The sequence below is a fragment of the Cololabis saira genome, chromosome 2 (assembly GCF_033807715.1).
Source record: "Cololabis saira isolate AMF1-May2022 chromosome 2, fColSai1.1, whole genome shotgun sequence".
NCBI lineage: Eukaryota > Metazoa > Chordata > Actinopteri > Beloniformes > Belonidae > Cololabis > Cololabis saira.
In genome coordinates this window covers 55,279,049-55,296,581 of record NC_084588.1, presented here as the reverse complement: position 1 = coordinate 55,296,581, position 17,533 = coordinate 55,279,049, and the positions used below count along the sequence as shown (strand labels likewise).

The 17,533-nt window shown below is 43.8% G+C and overlaps 2 protein-coding genes across 8 annotated transcripts in view; both read left to right on the top strand.

Annotated features, from left to right (window-relative positions):
• Positions 1 to 14,900, top strand: part of LOC133418519 (CUB and zona pellucida-like domain-containing protein 1) — a 46,984-nt gene extending 32,084 nt beyond the window's left edge. Inside the window, exon 11 of one of the 2 annotated variants that reach the window (XM_061707262.1) lies at positions 14,632 to 14,900. The gene's annotated coding sequence lies outside the window, so the exon portion shown is untranslated. Of the gene's footprint in view, positions 1 to 14,583 lie in introns of both variants that reach the window. The other variant, XM_061707255.1, reaches the window with a different exon arrangement.
• LOC133418486 (oncoprotein-induced transcript 3 protein-like) lies at positions 6,075 to 14,900 on the top strand. Of its 6 annotated transcripts, none has more exons than XM_061707209.1 (14): positions 6,075 to 6,197; positions 6,282 to 6,420; positions 6,511 to 7,076; positions 7,245 to 7,324; positions 7,582 to 7,723; positions 7,801 to 7,944; positions 8,027 to 8,083; positions 8,199 to 8,257; positions 8,491 to 8,681; positions 10,233 to 10,633; positions 11,490 to 11,589; positions 12,110 to 12,302; positions 14,292 to 14,463; positions 14,664 to 14,900. In XM_061707209.1, exons 2-13 carry the CDS (start codon positions 6,316 to 6,318, stop codon positions 14,420 to 14,422), a joined length of 2,169 nt encoding a protein of 722 aa, XP_061563193.1. In that variant the 5' UTR covers positions 6,075 to 6,197; positions 6,282 to 6,315; the 3' UTR covers positions 14,423 to 14,463; positions 14,664 to 14,900. The 6 variants fall into 6 exon arrangements, with proteins under 6 accessions (XP_061563193.1, XP_061563186.1, XP_061563209.1 ...); XM_061707202.1 differs by having other exon boundaries at positions 14,648 to 14,900; XM_061707225.1 differs by lacking the exon at positions 14,664 to 14,900 and adding an exon at positions 14,520 to 14,540.
• Positions 14,901 to 17,533: the final 2,633 nt, after the last annotated feature.

Sequence of the window (17,533 nt, the reverse complement as noted above, 5' to 3'; positions counted from 1 at the left end):
TGAGCAGGCTGTTACAGTAGTTGATACTGATGAGCAGGCTGTTACAGTAGTTGATACTGATGAGCAGGCAGTTACAGTAGTCCAGTACTGATGAGCAGGCTGTTACAGTAGTTGATACTGATGAGCAGGCCGTTACAGTAGTAGATACTGATGAGCAGGCTGTTACAGTAGTTGATACTGATGAGCAGGCTGTTACAGTAGTCCAGTACTGATGAGCAGGCTGTTACAGTAGTCCAGTACTGATGAGCAGGCTGTTACAGTAGTCCAGTACTGATGAGCAGGCTGTTACAGTAGTTGATACTGATGAGCAGGCTGTTACAGTAGTTGATACTGATGAGCAGGCTGTTACAGTAGTCCAGTACTGATGAGCAGGCTGTTACAGTAGTCCAGTACTGATGAGCAGGCTGTTACAGTAGTTGATACTGATGAGCAGGCTGTTACAGTAGTTGATACTGATGAGCAGGCTGTTACAGTAGTCCAGTACTGATGAGCAGGCTGTTACAGTAGTCCAGTACTGATGAGCAGGCTGTTACAGTAGTAGATACTGATGAGCAGGCTGTTACAGTAGTCCAGTACTGATGAGCAGGCTGTTACAGTAGTAGATACTGATGAGCAGGCTGTTACAGTAGTTGATACTGATGAGCAGGCTGTTACAGTAGTCCAGTACTGATGAGCAGGCTGTTACAGTAGTCCAGTACTGATGAGCAGGCTGTTACAGTAGTCCAGTACTGATGAGCAGGCTGTTACAGTAGTCCAGTACTGATGAGCAGGCTGTTACAGTAGTCCAGTACTGATGAGCAGGCTGTTACAGTAGTTGATACTGATGAGCAGGCTGTTACAGTAGTCCAGTACTGATGAGCAGGCTGTTACAGTAGTCCAGTACTGATGAGCAGGCTGTTACAGTAGTCCAGTACTGATGAGCAGGCTGTTACAGTAGTTGATACTGATGAGCAGGCTGTTAAAGTAGTTGATACTGATGAGCAGGCTGTTACAGTAGTCCAGTACTGATGAGCAGGCTGTTACAGTAGTCCAGTACTGATGAGCAGGCTGTTACAGTAGTCCAGTACCGATGAGCAGGCTGTTACAGTAGTTGATACTGATGAGCAGGCTGTTACAGTAGTCCAGTACTGATGAGCAGGCCGTTACAGTAGTCCAGTACTGATGAGCAGGCTGTTACAGTAGTCCAGTACCGATGAGCAGGCTGTTACAGTAGTTGATACTGATGAGCAGGCTGTTACAGTAGTCCAGTACTGATGAGCAGGCTGTTACAGTAGTCCAGTACTGATGAGCAGGCTGTTACAGTAGTCCAGTACTGATGAGCAGGCCGTTACAGTAGTCCAGTACTGATGAGCAGGCTGTTACAGTAGTTGATACTGATGAGCAGGCTGTTACAGTAGTCCAGTACTGATGAGCAGGCTGTTATAGTAGTAGATACTCGCGCCCCAAGGACCGTTTTTTTTTTTTTCGTTTTTGTTTTTTCTCTTAAATTTTTCTTTTTTTTCTGCTTTTTTTTTGTTTTTTACCTAATAAATAATCAATAGTCACGTTCCATTACAGACCTAAATTGTACTAGTCTGTGCATATCAATAAATATATGTGCAATGATGGTCTGTTGTTCAATTCAACTGCGTCAGACCAAGCGCAGACACAAGCTGCTCTGATCCAGACGGTGGAGTTGGAACAAACTGTCACACAATGTCGAGAGAACAAGACAGAATCAGGAAATTTCCATCAGGGGATGAAAAAAGAAAAAACCAAAGAAAATGGAAGACTTTAATGCCTCTCTGAAAGGCTTGTTTGATAAATTTGTTACAAAAATCACCGATCCGACCGGGTTTCCAGCAGCCGTGGGGCCCCGCGTTGAGGCAAGAGATGATGATGAGGCAGGGGAAGGTATCCAGTATTTTGCTAATTGGAGAGTTAAAATTGCGCATATAGACACCCGATCCGACCTGAAAAACCCAAAAATTTTCGGGTCAAAAATTTCCCCCCGGCCATTTCGCACATGGCCTCGCAAATCTCCCAGACGGCTCTGCCTGGGGGACACCACACGTGTTGGATTATGGATGATTGATGGATGATGGAAGGATCCAGACTTGTTCCCTCTCAGTGAACCAGTAAAGGGGGAGAGGACCAGTTTCTGCAGCCTCGTCTCGGAGGAACTGCAGCTGCTTCTCTGGTTGTGACACTTAGGGCCCGATTTACTAAGATCCTAAATAAAGAGTACTAAATTGCGTGTGCACTGAAAAAGTTTGCGCGTGCTGTTGTTGTGTGTTTTGCGGGTGATCAACTAAGATTGCTTGCGCAATTGATAACAGGTGCAAACAGCAGTATTTAAATGAGGTGTTGCGTGTCTTACGGTTTGGGAGCGCAAAATGAAATTTAACGAGTTGGAGTTAGAGATATTAGTGGAAGAGGCAAATTGTTGTGCCGTATTCAGCACCCCTGCCGTGAAAAGCACCCCCTCGTATATTCAATGATAAGTAGACCAAGAAAAAAAACAATACACTGACACTTCAATATATTTATATATACACACTCACACAAACACATACTTAGGAGTTTATATTATATATATTTACAAATATTATGGAAGACAACACAGTAAGCAGGCTATTAATTAATTACATCAATAACCATTTACCCGATTTTTGTTATCTGTGACTGTGATTGTGGGAAAGTATGACTATTGTGGAATCCATGAGCGCATTTAAACATGAATCATTAACACAAAACTGGACGCTAAACAGAACGTGACACGGAATGAGAATATCATTTTTGTCAGACGAGGGGGTGCTTTTCACGGCAGGGGTGCTGAATACGGCACAACACCGGGGTATGACAACTGCAGAACAAGTATAGGCGCACAATAAGAAACACTTTTTTCTCCATGAAAACACGTGATTTATTTATTATCACAAATAAAAAAATGAATATGCCTCCTGTGGCAACCTTTTGCTGAATAATACTCGAATTAACATTCAAATAAAATATTTCTTCTTTTGCATGTGGAGATTAGCACCTTCCTTTCGAACGTATTTAATACAGACGCAATCACAATCCCCGCAAAAACTTTCAGGCTTGGTAAATCTCATTGCGTGTGGTAAATGGACATATTTGCATTTTCCCCTCCCAGTATTTAGTGATTTCTGGCGGGTACGCCCCATATTGATTATTCATCAGGGCAAAAGTACTAAATGAACAGCGTGTGCTATTTTGCTCATTTGAGAGGCGCAGTCCTCTTTGCACGCTGTTAGTAGATCAGCTCGCACTTTGGTTTGCGGGTGATGTCAAGTTTGCACACATTTTTACGCACGCAAACCTTTAGTAAATCAGGCCTTAGTGATGAACGTCGAGTGAAGGTTGAAAACAAGAATTTTTCTATTGATTTTTTATGTTTCTGAAATTCCCAGCAAGCAACTTGCTTCTCTTTTCTCCGAGGCGTCGGCCTCCAGATCTCTCCCAGGACAAATAAACCAAACAAGAACTTTATTTCTGCCGTTTGCTTTTCTGAGATTGAGAAACAGATCCATTCAGAATATGTAGAATATATATTTTCTGTTTCTAACAAGGTACATCTTAGAATCACACGCATCAAAAAAGAACAGAAAGAAAAGGTAAAGTATCTCAAAGGTTAAATAAAAAGCCATTGTTGTGTTCCAGTTCTTAAACTAATAAAGGTGTGTTGTTGAATGTTTGAATTCCATTAGACTGACATGACTGGATGAAATAAACTTTGAACCAAAGAAAACAAAGGATGTTCACTTCGCCTGGTTGATCACAGCAATGAAACAAAACTGCATTTTAGTGACACAAACACGACCAGGATGACCCTTGCAGCCACTCTTTTAGACTGTCATAACTTGCTGCCATATTCTCTTGTACAGTGCACTTTTAATTGCAACTATATTCTTAGCTGTTTAATTTGCTGCTATACTTGTCTTGCACATTGCACTTTTAAATGGATTTGTATTCTTTTTCTTTTATCTCCCTTTTTTTGGGGGGTCATTTTCTGGTAATTTTTTTGTTGTATTGATCCACTGCTGTCCCTAGGTGGAGACATGTTAATGTGTATAGTTGATTGTTTTATGTTGTATTCTCCTCTTTGGGGATTATTAAAGTGGAATCCTATCCTATCCTACCCTTAAACGCTCCAGTTCAACCTTATTGTGACAGGCATCAGCTGGGACGTAGCTTTTGTTCTGGTAGCACTGTTCATTAATCTCAGGAATGTTACGTTTCATCGTCCATAAAAAAGATACCTGACAAATATTTCCCTCTGCCCTGAAACCAGTTCTGCAGCTGTTTTATTGTTCTGGGCCGAGCTGCACATACCGGGAGGTGTGACCTGTCCTCTCAGGTGGGTATATAAGATGCTGCAGGTGGATGAGGAGGCAGTTTGAACCTGGAGCATCACCATGGCGACAGGACTGCTGCTCCTGCTGGCCTCGCTGGCCTCGCTGGCGGCGCCGGCGTCGGCGTCGCACCACTTCGGCGGGACGGTCAGCTTCACCTACAAGGGAACCAACGCCAACGGAACCTTCCAGGTCAGACTTTACTGACATCCATCTATCTATAGAACTAGATAGACACTGACCTCTGTGTTTAATGTTGGTTAGAGCGACTTTTTCTTAAGTAGTACTTCGATGTAGTTTTCTCAATGAAAATCCCCTTTTAAAATATATATGATAGATATTATATATTAAAAATGCATATATATGCCGTAGGTTTTTACCAAATTGGTATTAACCATTAATATATATGCAGACAAAATATATATAAAAGAAAAATCCCCTTTTAATATGAATTTTTCTACAACTGAGTTCAGTCCAACTTCAAATTAAAACTTGTCCTGATTAAAGCTCCTAAGACAATAACAGACATTGAGAGTTGTGTAATAACTCTTTAATGTTTATCTGCAAAATTAAAAGTATATTAACATTCTATGCCGGTCGGTTGGTCGGTCAGTCGGTTGATCGATCGATAAATGGATAGATAGATATATAGATAGATAGAGAGATAGAGATTTTATTCAGCCGGCGGTGAGCGGATCTACACAGACCAGAGTCTGGTTGATATGCCGACCCCGAGAGATTTTACAACAGGGTTTTTATACAAGAAGCCTGTGATCTTCCAATTCGGGGCTACCCCCTGAGTCAGGAAGTCCATATATGGTATCGAGTCCTCGTCTCTGCAGGAGCTGTAAGTCAAAGCTACTTCCACGGTGCCATCTCAGCAGGGATTCAAGACGCCGGAACTTGCGTGACAATGTCACAGACTAAAAGTAATTTACAGTTGGATGTGATCTGTGGCCAAATGTCCCCATCGGGCATTTGGCATGACTGTCACTAAGTTCCAAATCACCCCATGGGGTGCTCTAGTGTTCCAAGTCTGTTTGAGGCAACTTCCAAGGTGTCGTCTCTGCAGGGGTTTCAGGAAACTGGAACTTGCATGACAATGTGTCAATCGGGGGTATGAGGCTGGGGCAATCTGCAAGGCGTCGTTGTCCCTGCAGGGGCCACATGCTGTTGGAATGCTTCATCAGATAGATAGATAGATAGATAGATAGATAGATAGATAGATAGATAGATAGATAGATAGATAGATAGATAGATAGATAGATAGATAGATAGATAGATAGATAGATAGATAGATAGATAGATAGATAGATAGATAGATAGATAGATACTGATCCTGATATTCAGCCCTATGTTGTTCTCTCTGACCACAGGTGGCCTTTCGCAACAGGGCGACCTACGATGGTTGCCAGTACAACCACTACTGGTCCTGCTACACCGGCAACTGTGGAGGCGTCCGCTCAAGCCAGAAAAGCACGATTGACAGAAGCACAAATGTGACCACGTACAACAGCGAGTGGTGTGAGACCGAGACGGTTGAGACCAGGGCCGTCTCCACCAACACACCCTTTCAGATGAAGTGAGCATTCCTTAAGAGTGAAGTTGTGTTGTAGAAAGTTTGGAGAGCATCACGTCTCTCATCGACAAACTGACTGCTTCTCTGGAGCTGAAAGTGAAGGTTGTCTGTCTTCCACTTATCAGGGCATATAGCTGCTGCTGGATTCAAACACGAAACTACGTTAGCTGGTGGAGCCTGAATACCCTGGTGGACTTGGGAGTAAGATCCGACACTGGGAAACCAAACAGTTCCCCAGACATTGCCATTCTTCCCTTCTTGAGGTAAATCTCTTTTTGTTTGTATGATACATGTGAACTCTAATCAAGAACAAACCATCCTCTAACTGTCTTAATGTCCACCCAAAGAGTTCCTGCGAACTGCCCCCGAACCTACAAGCTGATGTCCTACGACCCCGATGGTGACAGAGTCCGGTGCAGATATGGAAATATCCCATATTTAGAGTGTATTAATTGCAATCTACCCCAAGGCTTCCACCTCGACCAGGTTCGTTTAAACGTGATCTCCAACTAGTGCGTCACACATGAACAGACGTATCCCTGGTCTCATTTAACGCCTTAAATTTGACCTTTCCAGGACTCTTGCACCTTACATTACCGAGGTGCCACCGCTGACCCAAGGGTGTTTGCCTTTGAGATGGTGGTGGAAGATTACCCGCGAGGGCACATCGATCTGTCCTACTCAGACGGCTCAAGGAGGCACAAGCATCCGCTGCTCTCCAGGAGAAAGAGATGGTCACCATGGTGGTACTATCAGTCGACTACACCCCCACCCCAGGCCCCGACCACAGGATCTTGGCATTGGTGGTGGCCAACGGCCACCTCCCCTGAAACCACGACCCCGCCCACAACTACGACCTCATGGCATCGGGGATGGTGGCCTAGTACAACCTCCCCCGAAACTACGACCACATCCAGCTCTACGGCCCCACCCACAACTACGACCACGCCCCCATGGCATTGGTGGTGGCCTAGTACATCCTCTCCCACAACTACGACTACTTACCCACCCACAACTACGACTACTTACCCACCCACAACTACGACTACTTACCCACCCACAACTACGACTACTTACCCACCCACAACTACGACTACTTACCCACCCACAACTACGACTACTTACCCACCCACAACTACGACTACAACCTCCCCCACAACTACGACCCCACCCACAACTACGACCTCATGGCATTGGTGGTGGCCTAGTCCCTCCTCTCCCACAACTACGACTACTTACCCACCCACAACTACGACCACACCCCCTTGGCATTGGTGGTGGACTACTACAACCTCTCCCACAACTACGACCTCCCCCACACCTTCCTCAAGTGCACCTTACGTCAACAGTCCTCCCCTCAGCAAACTACCACTGCAGTTCTCGTTACTTGGTAAGGAGGGTTTTGCTTGTTGATGCCTCATAACATAAAATATGTAAGGGGTAATGCCCGACGAGGTGTACATTATCAGAAATATATGGAAATATATGGATGGCTACTTTGTGCTACTTTGTGGTTCTGCGGCTCTTTGCAGTAACAAAGGAACCAATCGTGCCTCTGATTGGTTGGACACCCCTACTGTACAGGATCACTGGTAATCACTGTATTTTGACCTTTTTAATAGCGTTTTAATGTGTATTCCCCTCCAGTGGACCCGGACGCCCCGTCCTGCCAGGAGGGCGTCTACCTGCCCAGGTTTGTGTCTCCAACACCTGAGAACGGAGAGCACATCCAGGCCGAGGTCAACAAAGAGACGGAGATCAGAATCAAAGCGGTGGCGACGCATTCAGTGTGAGTAAAGCGGAGATTAATTAGTGAGACCTGATGGAGGCGAGACTCGTGATAATGATGATGGTGTTGTGATGCAGCCTGCAGAACATCATCATCAGCGGCCCGACCAACGTCTCCAAGAGCAGGAACACTCACGACGAGTTCGTCATCAGATGGACGCCGACCGTGGACGACCTCGGAGATCATTACCCAGTCTGCTTTGCGGTGGAATCCTCTACAGGGTGAGCGTCCGGTTCCACCGGTTCAGCACAGGATTCATTTGCGAGGTTAAAACACTAATTTGACTTTTTAAATATGTTCTAGGTCCTATCAAGGCGGTTCATATTCCCGCTTCCATCGCCATCGATCCCCGACTTCTCAGTAGGTGACACTCTGTTGGGGGTATTTCTAAGCATTTGAGGAAATATGATGACGTTTACCCTGTTTTACCATTTTCCCATATCAAAGCATGTAAAACAGTATTTCCTACCAACAGGTCTGGAATCTATCAGTCGGAAATGAGGTGTGTTGTGCTGGACATCAGGAAGAAGCAAAGTGAGTCTGAACTGTTTTTTCATGTAAAAATGGTCCAAATATTGACAATATTCTCTTTTAAAATAAGATAAGATAAGAAGATCTCCAACTAGATAAGTTTCTGCTAAAATGACGAACCCAACACAACAAATAGGGGGAGTGATGCATCAGTATGATGATTGTTATGTTATATAAGTATAACCTGTAGTTTCCTAGGTCTGTATCTTTTGTCTGATGTCCATCTCTTGTTCCAGTCGAGGCCAGAGTGACCTGTGGTGACGCGTCAATGACGGTGGAGGTGGAGAAATCCTCCTTCTCCGGGATCCAGGCGAGGCAGCTTCGCCTCAGCGACGCCAGCAACACGGCCTGCAACCTGGCGGCCCGGTCCAACTCCACCCACATCATCGCCACCGTCCCGCTCAACTCCTGCGGCACCCAGATCGAGGTAAGACTGTCCCCCTCAACTAATTTCGGTGCGTAACTAGTCCCGCAGCTTTGAGAAAATCCAAAAAGTAAAAACGTAGAAATGTGCGACCTAATCGGGAATCGAGTGGTATGACTTTTATTAGCGATTGGTGCGCATGTTTTTGCGCAACGTGCGAAAACGTGCGCTTTTTGGGCCATCCGGAACGCATTGGGAGAACTTTGGGGCCTCACCACCCGCACACCGTTACTCGAAAAATTCTGATCCGATTGAGAAAGTTGTAGGCCCTGAATTTATCTACAGTCCTGTGAATTTTCAGAGCGATCGCACAAATAGCTTTTGGACGAAGTGCAAAAACATTTCCAAATTTCCAAACTAATGGGGAGATTTTCCCATGTATGTGTGTGGCGCGGAATGTCACACTGTGGATGGGAGGAGGTAAAAAAAAACACCTTTTTTCTAAGTCACGTAACTTTCTCATACCTGCACGTAGAAAATGTCATTCAAACTTCAAAACTGAGGAAAACTTCTCTTCTCTCTCCAAACAGTTTTTTCCTAAGATGTAAACTTTTCAAAATATGAGCCCTCAAGTGAGGACTGGAAATCACTTTTTCGTCAAATCTAGAGTGCGGAATTCAGTTGGTACAGTGTGAGAAACAGTAAAAAATAACCCACATTTTTATTTGTAACTCGAGCTCACGGCCATACTGTAAAAAGGAGACAAATAATATTTGGTCAGAATGTAGACATAGGTGTTGGGATTCATAAAATGTGACTTTGACAGGCGGGGTATGCACACAATTTTAACGGGGGGGGCTAGATCGGAACACACCTGTATCATGTCGCAACTTAAAGAAAAGTTTCTTGGCGCCATGGCCGAAACTGAACAGGAAGTCGGCCATTTTGAATTAATCGTGTAATTTTGCCGCTATTTATGCCATTTTCACGTGTCGTACTTTAACAAACTCCTCCTAGCAGGATCGTCCGTTTGACATAAAACTCGCTCAGGAGACGCAAAAGATGTTAACGATGAAAGGTTATCAAAATCGTGAGTTTTCGTGAAATGGTGTGGCCGTGGCGCCGCGTCAAACTTCAACGCTAAACAGGAAGTGATACTAGTAGCTGATTGGTTGATATTTGATAGTTACTACTTTCTGCCATAACTTTTGAATGGTTTGACATAAAGAGTGGTGCTTGGTTTGATCTGACTCGGCATTGAGTACTTGACCATAATTGGTGCAAATTAGCCTCGCCCCTTCTTCTGAGTGGTTGATATTTGATAAATCCTTTTTTCTGCCATAACTTTTGAATTGTTTGACATAAAGAGTCGTGGGGGGGTTTCATCTGACTTAGTTTTGAGTCCTTGACCTTTATTGGTGAAAATTGCACGCTGCAGGGCTGGTTCGTCGCTGCTTCCAGCTTTGATTACACTTGTATCCCTCATGGACGCCATTAAAGGCCTCGGACCTGGATCATTTCAATCCCAAACCCACGCTAGTAGCCCATTTTAGACTCACATGGATCTTGTTTGGAGCTGCTTCCTGGAGCCTGACTCCTCCTCTCCTCCTCCAGGAGGACGACGACTACATCATCTTCAAGAACGAGATCTCCACGGGGGAGGACGTCGGCCAGCTGGTGACCCGGCACCACCTGCTGGAGGCCCGGTTCTACTGCCGCTACCCGCGGCGGGGCAACGCCAGCCTGGGCTTCACGGCCCACCGGCGGAACGTGACGGTGTGGGAGAAGGGCCTGGGCACCTTCACCTACCAGCTGGAGTTCTACCGGGACCCGGCCTTCCGGTCCCTGATCCGGCCCGACTCGTACCCGCTGGAGTACGAGCTTGGCAGCCGCATCTACCTGCAGCTGGACGCCTCGTCCTCGCTCAACAGCACGGTGATGATGGTGGACTCGTGCCGCGCCGCGCCCTACGACAACCCCAGCTACCGGCCCAGCTACTCCATCATCCAGAACGGGTGAGAGGCCAGCTGTCTGTCCGTCCGTCCGTCCGTCCGTCCGTCCGTCCGTCCGTCTGTCTATCTATCTATGGTCCGTGTACTTCACGCCATCCGTTTTTTGTTTTGAAATGACAAAATAAAAATAGAGAAATAATCCAAAATAATCAGTTTCCCATCTTTTGTTTTGATAATAAAAAACGGAAAACGTATGTATGTTAGAGTTCAGTTTGTGTTATTGATTGGACGCAGCTTTTTTTTGGACGCTGCAGGTGAACGGACTGTCACAACCATAGACTATGGTCACAAAATCACTGCAGTTTCATGACGGAGTGAAGACAGATTACAGATTAAACTCATGTTTCACTGCAGTGATGTTTTGACAGTCCGTTCAGCTGCAGCGTCCAAAAAAAAGCTGCGTCCAATCAATAACATACCCGCCCCCCCCCCCCGCTCGAAATGAATAGGAAATAGAGAAAAGAGTTTTCCACCCACTGTTTTAATTCCCAATTCCGATTTTCAAACACATCAATGAAATCGGATAATGGATAACGATCCGTTTTCCGTTTATTATTTTCAAAACAAAAGATGGGAAACGGATTATTTTGGATTATTTCTCTATTTTTATTTTGTCATTTCAAAACAAAAAACTGATGGCCGCAAAGTACGCAGACCTATCTATCTATCTATCTATCTATCTATCTATCTATCTATCTATCTATCTATCTATCTATCTATCTATCTATCTATCTATCTATCTATCTATCTATCTATCTATCTATCTATCTATCTATCTATCTATCTATCTATCTATCTATCTATCTATCTATCCCTCCCCCCCCCACCAGAACCAGTTTAACCAGTCCCCCCCCCCCAGGTGTGCGGTGGACCCCACGGTGCAGACCTACTCCCCCCCCGACCAGAACCAGTTCCAGTTCAGCATGGAGGCCTTCAAGTTCATCGGCATGCATGACCAGGTGAGGAACGACGACACTGAAAACCTTTTAAAGGGGACATGTTCTGAAAACCAGGGTATTCTCTTGCTTTAACATTTATAAAGTAGGTCATAATAGGTCCCTTTTAAATTGTTTTTCAGAGCAAAGCTACGGAAGAGTATTAGGGCCAGGCAGGAGAAAAATAAAGATAATATTTTAGAGGAGGAAGATTTTTTTTCATTTTGTCAAAATGTCAAGAAAAAAGTTGTGAAAAAGGTTGAGATTAATGTTGAAGTACAATTTCGAGAAAAAAGTTGAAATGTTCAGGTGTACTGTGTTGTGTTCAGGTGTGTGTTGTGTTCAGGTGTGTGTTGTGTTCAGGTGTGTGTTGTGTTCAGGGGTTCTGTGTTGTGTTCAAGTGTTCTGTGTTGTGTTCAGGTGTGTGTTGTGTTCAGGTGTACTGTGTTGTGTTCAGGTGTGTTGTGTTCAGGTGTTCTGTGTTGTGTTCAGGTGTGTTGTGTTCAGGTGTGTGTTGTGTTCAGGTGTACTGTGTTGTGTTCAGGTTTACATCAGCTGCTCCGTCATCATGTGCGAGGCGGGGAACCCGAACACCCGCTGCTCCCAGGGGTGCCTGAACGCCTCGTGGCCCCAGGCTCACCGCCACCGCAGGGAGGCCCCGATCGAGAGCGACGCCCACTTCGTTTCCCAGGGTCCTTTGCGGCTAAAGAGGTCGGCGGAGGCCTACGGAGCCCCAGGTGAGAGACGGGTGGAGGTTCAAACCTAGACGATACTGTTTATTAGCCCCTATTGTATCTGTAGGAATTTTTCTCGTTTTTTTTCTCGTTAAGTAAATAAAGTTCCAACTACAGGACTGTCTCAGAAAATTTGAATATTGTGATAAAGTTCTTTATTTTCTGTAATGCAATTAAAAAAAAACAAAAATGTCATACATTCTGGATTCATTACAAATCAACTGAAATATTGCAAGCCATTTATTATTTTAATATTGCTAATTATGGCTTACAGTTTAAGATTAAGATTCCCAGAATAAGAGTTTTCTTAAGCTGTAAACCATGATCAGCAATATTAAAATAATAAAAGGCTTGCAATATTTCAGTTGATTTGTAATGAATCCAGAATGCATGACATTTTTGTTTTTGTAACTGTATTACAGAAAATCACAATATTCTAATTTTCTGAGACAGTCCTGTACATGTTGTTCATTGGTAATCGAGTTCTGGTGCAGCTCAGGTGATATTGCGGAGTAATCCAAAAGTAATGTAACTAGTAATGTAACTAGTTACTTTCAGCAACCAGTAACTAAGTAGTGTAAGGGATTACTTTTTTAAAAGTAACTAGTAATATGTAATGGATTACTTTTTTTGAGTAACTACCCCAACACTGATAAATACACCCCAGTAAATGCTATAACCTTTGAATGGTTTGACATAGAGAGTTGTGGGTGGTGTCATCGGACACGGTTTTGAGTACTTTACCTCCATTGGTGAAAATTAGCCCCGCCCCTTTTCCTGATTGGTTGATATGTGATAGTTCCTATTTTTCTGCAATAACTTTTGAATGGTTTGATATAGGGAATGTCATCAAAATCGCAATCATCCAGCAGTAGTCCCATGGCACTTGTCTAGTTAGTGCCACGGCTGCGCCACGAGGCACGACTCCTCCAGAGCTCCGCAATGGAGGTTATCATTATTATTATTATTCCGCACGCTTTTTTCGTCCGATAATACGGCCCGAACCGCAACGTTGACTCAGTCAAAAGTGTTACCATGGTAACGCTAGATGCCAAAAAGCAAAAAAAAAGGCAATAATTCGGACGCTTATTGCTCGGCCGAACTTTATGGTAGAGACATCTTTCAAATTTACAAACACTCGGCCCAATTGGCACTAAAGGACCGTAAAACCCCATTATGCTACTTATTACCTTTTTTGCAATATTTAACTTTAAATTTAAAAAAAAAATCCAATTTATTTTGGACACTTGTTGCTTGGCAACGGTTTATCGTACAGACATTACAACATTGAAAGATCCGGGAGGCATTGTACTACAACATATTTTAGTCTCATCATGCTAGCTATTACGGTTTTTGAGATATTCAACTATGCTCATTTTGATGCAAAAAATTTGACATTTAATGGTTTGCATTAATGGGCGTGGCCTAACGGCTCAACAGCGCCCCCTAGAAAACTTTGTGCCTCAAGCCCCACAATACGGTTTGACGTACATGCACGAAAATTGGTACACACCTGTATCATGTTGCAACCATGTGGCTCAATTTATGCCATTTTCACCTGTCGTACTTTAACGAACTCCTCCTAGCAGGATCGTCTGTTCCACATAAAACTCGCTCAGGAGACACAAAAGACGTTAACCAGTTTTTGTGAAATGGCGTGGCCGTGGCGCCGCGTCAAACTTCAACGTTAAACAGGAAGTGATACAAGTAGCTGATTGGTCGATATTTGATAGATCCTATTTTCTGCCATAACTTTTGAATGGTCTGAATGGTGGTGTCATCAGACTTGGTTTTGAGTCCTTGACCTTTATTGGTGAAAATTGCACGCGCGAGGGCCCCTTCATCACTGCTTGCAGCTTTAATTGTTTTTAAGCTGGTTGATGCTGGACGTTGCTTCATTGTTCAAACGTAGACACTGACCTGATCTGTCTCCAGATAAATACTGACCTGATCAATACTGACCTGATCAATACTGACCTGATCTGTCTCCAGGTCTCAACATGAACCTGGTCCTCGTGGCTGGGTGTCTGCTCGCCGCCGTGGCGATGATCTGCGGCGTCATCGTGTTCAAGGCCCGGATGTCGAAGGTTCGATACCAGCCGCTGCCTTCCAGCGAAGACTAGCGGAAATACCTGCTGAAATAAATACCTGCTGAAATAAATACCTGCTGAAATACCTGCTGAAATACCTGCTGAAATAAATACCTGCTGAAATAAATACCTGCTGAAATAAATACCTGCGGAAATAAATACCTGCTGAAATAAATACCTGCGGAAAAAAATACCTGCTGAAATAAATACCTGCTGAAATAAATACCTGCTGAAATAAATACCTGCGGAAATAAATACCTGCTGAAATAAATACCTGCTGAAATAAATACCTGCTGAAATACCTGCTGCTGGATTCTGAGGGTTTCTGTATTTATACCTAGGTGTTTAAACCAATCAATCCATAATATCATGTTAAAGAACATATACATCTGCATTTGTTTAACAATAACATAATTCAACATAATTCTGTCATGATTTTTAAATCAGTTTTTTTTGTAATGCATTTTGATTAACTGTGTGACTTAATGACTCAATAAAACACTAAAATGTATTTGTTAATTTGTTTTGTGTTTATTGATCCAATTCAACTCAACTTTATTTATAAAGCGTCTATTACATTAAAGTTGTGTCCAGGATGTTTCCAGAGACCAAACCTGATCCCTGAACAATGATTACAGAATCAATAACAGGTGAAAACTTCCCTTTAAGAGGGAAGAAACCTGGACCAGGACCAGGACCAGGATCATAAGGGGGGGCCCTCCTGCTGAAGACCTTATGTATATACCTCCTGGTGGTACGGTCCACCTGGTGGTACGGTCCACCTGGTGGTACGGTCCACCTGGTGGTACGGTCCACCTGGTGAGGAGGTGCGTATAACCCTGCGATGAGGGAATGAGGGCCCACAAGGTCGATGTGGACATGGTCAAACCTCCTGGCTGGAAACGGGAACGGTAAATACGCTGTTGATGAGGCATTGTGACACCGTTGCTGACCTGAAAACGTCAGCTTCCTCCCCCCTGCAGGGAACAACTCCAGCTTTCTACCCCCTGCAGGGAACAACTCCAGCTTTCTACCCCCTGCAGGGAACAACTCCAGCTTTCTACCCCCTGCAGGGAACAACTCCAGCTTCCTACCCCTGCAGGGAACAACTCCAGCTTCCTACCCCTGCAGGGAACAACTCCAGCTTACTCCCGCCTGCAGGGAACAAATCCAGCTTCCTACCCCCTGCAGGGCTCAAAAGCTTTGAACTGGCCTCAAACACAGACTGATCCACGGGAATGCCATATGACGAAGTTCCCCAACTGACTGATATGTTAATACCAACTCATTAACTTAGTGACAGCCACAGATCACATCTGACTGTAAATACACTTTAATTGCTTTTTGACTTTCACCTTCGGTTTGTTGACTCTTGCCTTTTGTGCTTTGAACTTACTGTATAAAAGTCCTGTTGTCAAACCACTCTGGGTCGGCACACCAACTCAGACCCGATTTGTGTCGGTCCGCTCACCGCCGGCTTACTGAATAAAACTCACTACACCACAGCGGAACTGGTTTTGATAATATTCTTCAACAATTTGGTGCCGTGACCCGGATGACAATAGACCTTTGACGGAAACTCCTTTTTTCAGACCAACGACACACCAGTGACTTCTATCCAAATTATTACAGAGGTAAGGGGTCCCTTTTACAAAATCCCAAATTATTGTTGCTGGGTTGTTGTCGAAAGTCTGTGAATTGGAGTGGCAGAGAATGGTTGACGTCATCCTAAAATTTAGGTAAGGTCGCTGTGTGGTTGTGAGCAGGGGTTATTGTAGAGATATTTAGGAATGCTTGCAGTTTCATAACACTTGAATTTGATTGTGTTGTGAGAATGTTTTGCTTCACCTGCCTTAGAATTTGACTCGCTCTTCTAAAAAGGTTTAATATCTCGGGTAACATTAAAGAGAGAATGGCCAGAGTGCCATGTAGGTCTGGGTACCAAGAGAATAGTCCAGTGGGACTTCTGGCATATGCAGGACTCGAGGTGCATAAGAAGTGTTTGGAACACTGAGATTTTTGGGGGAAATATACATATATGTAGAGGAACTGGTTTTTATAAGTGGGGATGATTTTCTCTCCCAAATACTTGGAGATATATTTCATTTCAGTAAGGATCTGACCTGCCCTCCTTAGATGAACAGGAATGATTGTTATGCTCTCAAGTAGACTGATGATGGGAAGAACTAGCAAGTGATTTGTGGGTAAAAGTAAGTGTAATTGAAGGTTTTTTTTGGGAGGGATCTTACAGAAAGAAAAATGGGAAGTTTTTTCAGTAGAGAGTCAGAGGAAGAGTTGACTGGTCCTATTAAGTACATGTACGATAATTATGATACCAATAGTATTAAGTTTGTTAAAACATGGGTTAAAATAACTAAAGACGACGGTCTCCTAAAATTCCCCCCAAGTGGGACATTCGACCGGATTAGATTAGAAAATGAAATCCTCAAACAAATGGACACAAGCACTTCAACTCCCTCAGACTTTGGAGGGATAAAAGTAGACGCCGTAATGCGAAATCCCAAATAGCTTCGATTACAGATCAAAATAAAATGCTAATGGCTCAATTAGAAGAACTTAAAAACACAACGCAGACAAAAATTCCCACGGGGACCTTTTGAAGCTCTGCAAATAGACTTTATTCATAAGCCAAAATGTGAGGGATATGTTCTTTTTTTGAGTCGAGGTCAGCCACGGAGTCACAATGCCTCATCAATTCACAATTTTTTTTGTTGAGTTACAGTGGAGTACATCATTTTAGTGGTAGTTTGAGTGATACATATTTTACAAGTGAACCTTAGACATGTGATCAGAAACCACATAACAGTTAGGAATCCAAACCCAAGCAAATCAAATTCAAAAATCAAGTAACCAATGTGTCCTAACGGTTCTTTAAACTAATCAGACAAACCTTGAGAGGCTAGTAAGTAGTCCAATGCAGCACGATTGTGTAAGGACATCATCCTTACAGCAGTCATTTCTTGTGAGAGCATAGACAGGCCTTTTGCAGTGGTGTTTGCTAAATCTTTAACTGCATAGGATAAATCTCTTATCTGGTCCAAAGCTGTCATGACTCCGTAATTTGGAACGAGGTCACCAAAAATGTTGTCTATGGCGTTTGTGTGTGTGTGTAAAATTATCTTT

Coding starts and splice junctions, on each gene's coding strand:
- LOC133418486 (XM_061707209.1), top strand. CDS start 6,316: ATGTCCTACGACCCCGATGGTGACAGAGTCCGGTGCAGATATGGAAAT. Junction 7,724..7,800: donor GCGGTGGCGACGCATTCAGT/GTGAGTAAAGCG, acceptor GTTGTGATGCAG/CCTGCAGAACATCATCATCA. Junction 11,590..12,109: donor TCATCGGCATGCATGACCAG/GTGAGGAACGAC, acceptor TGTTGTGTTCAG/GTTTACATCAGCTGCTCCGT.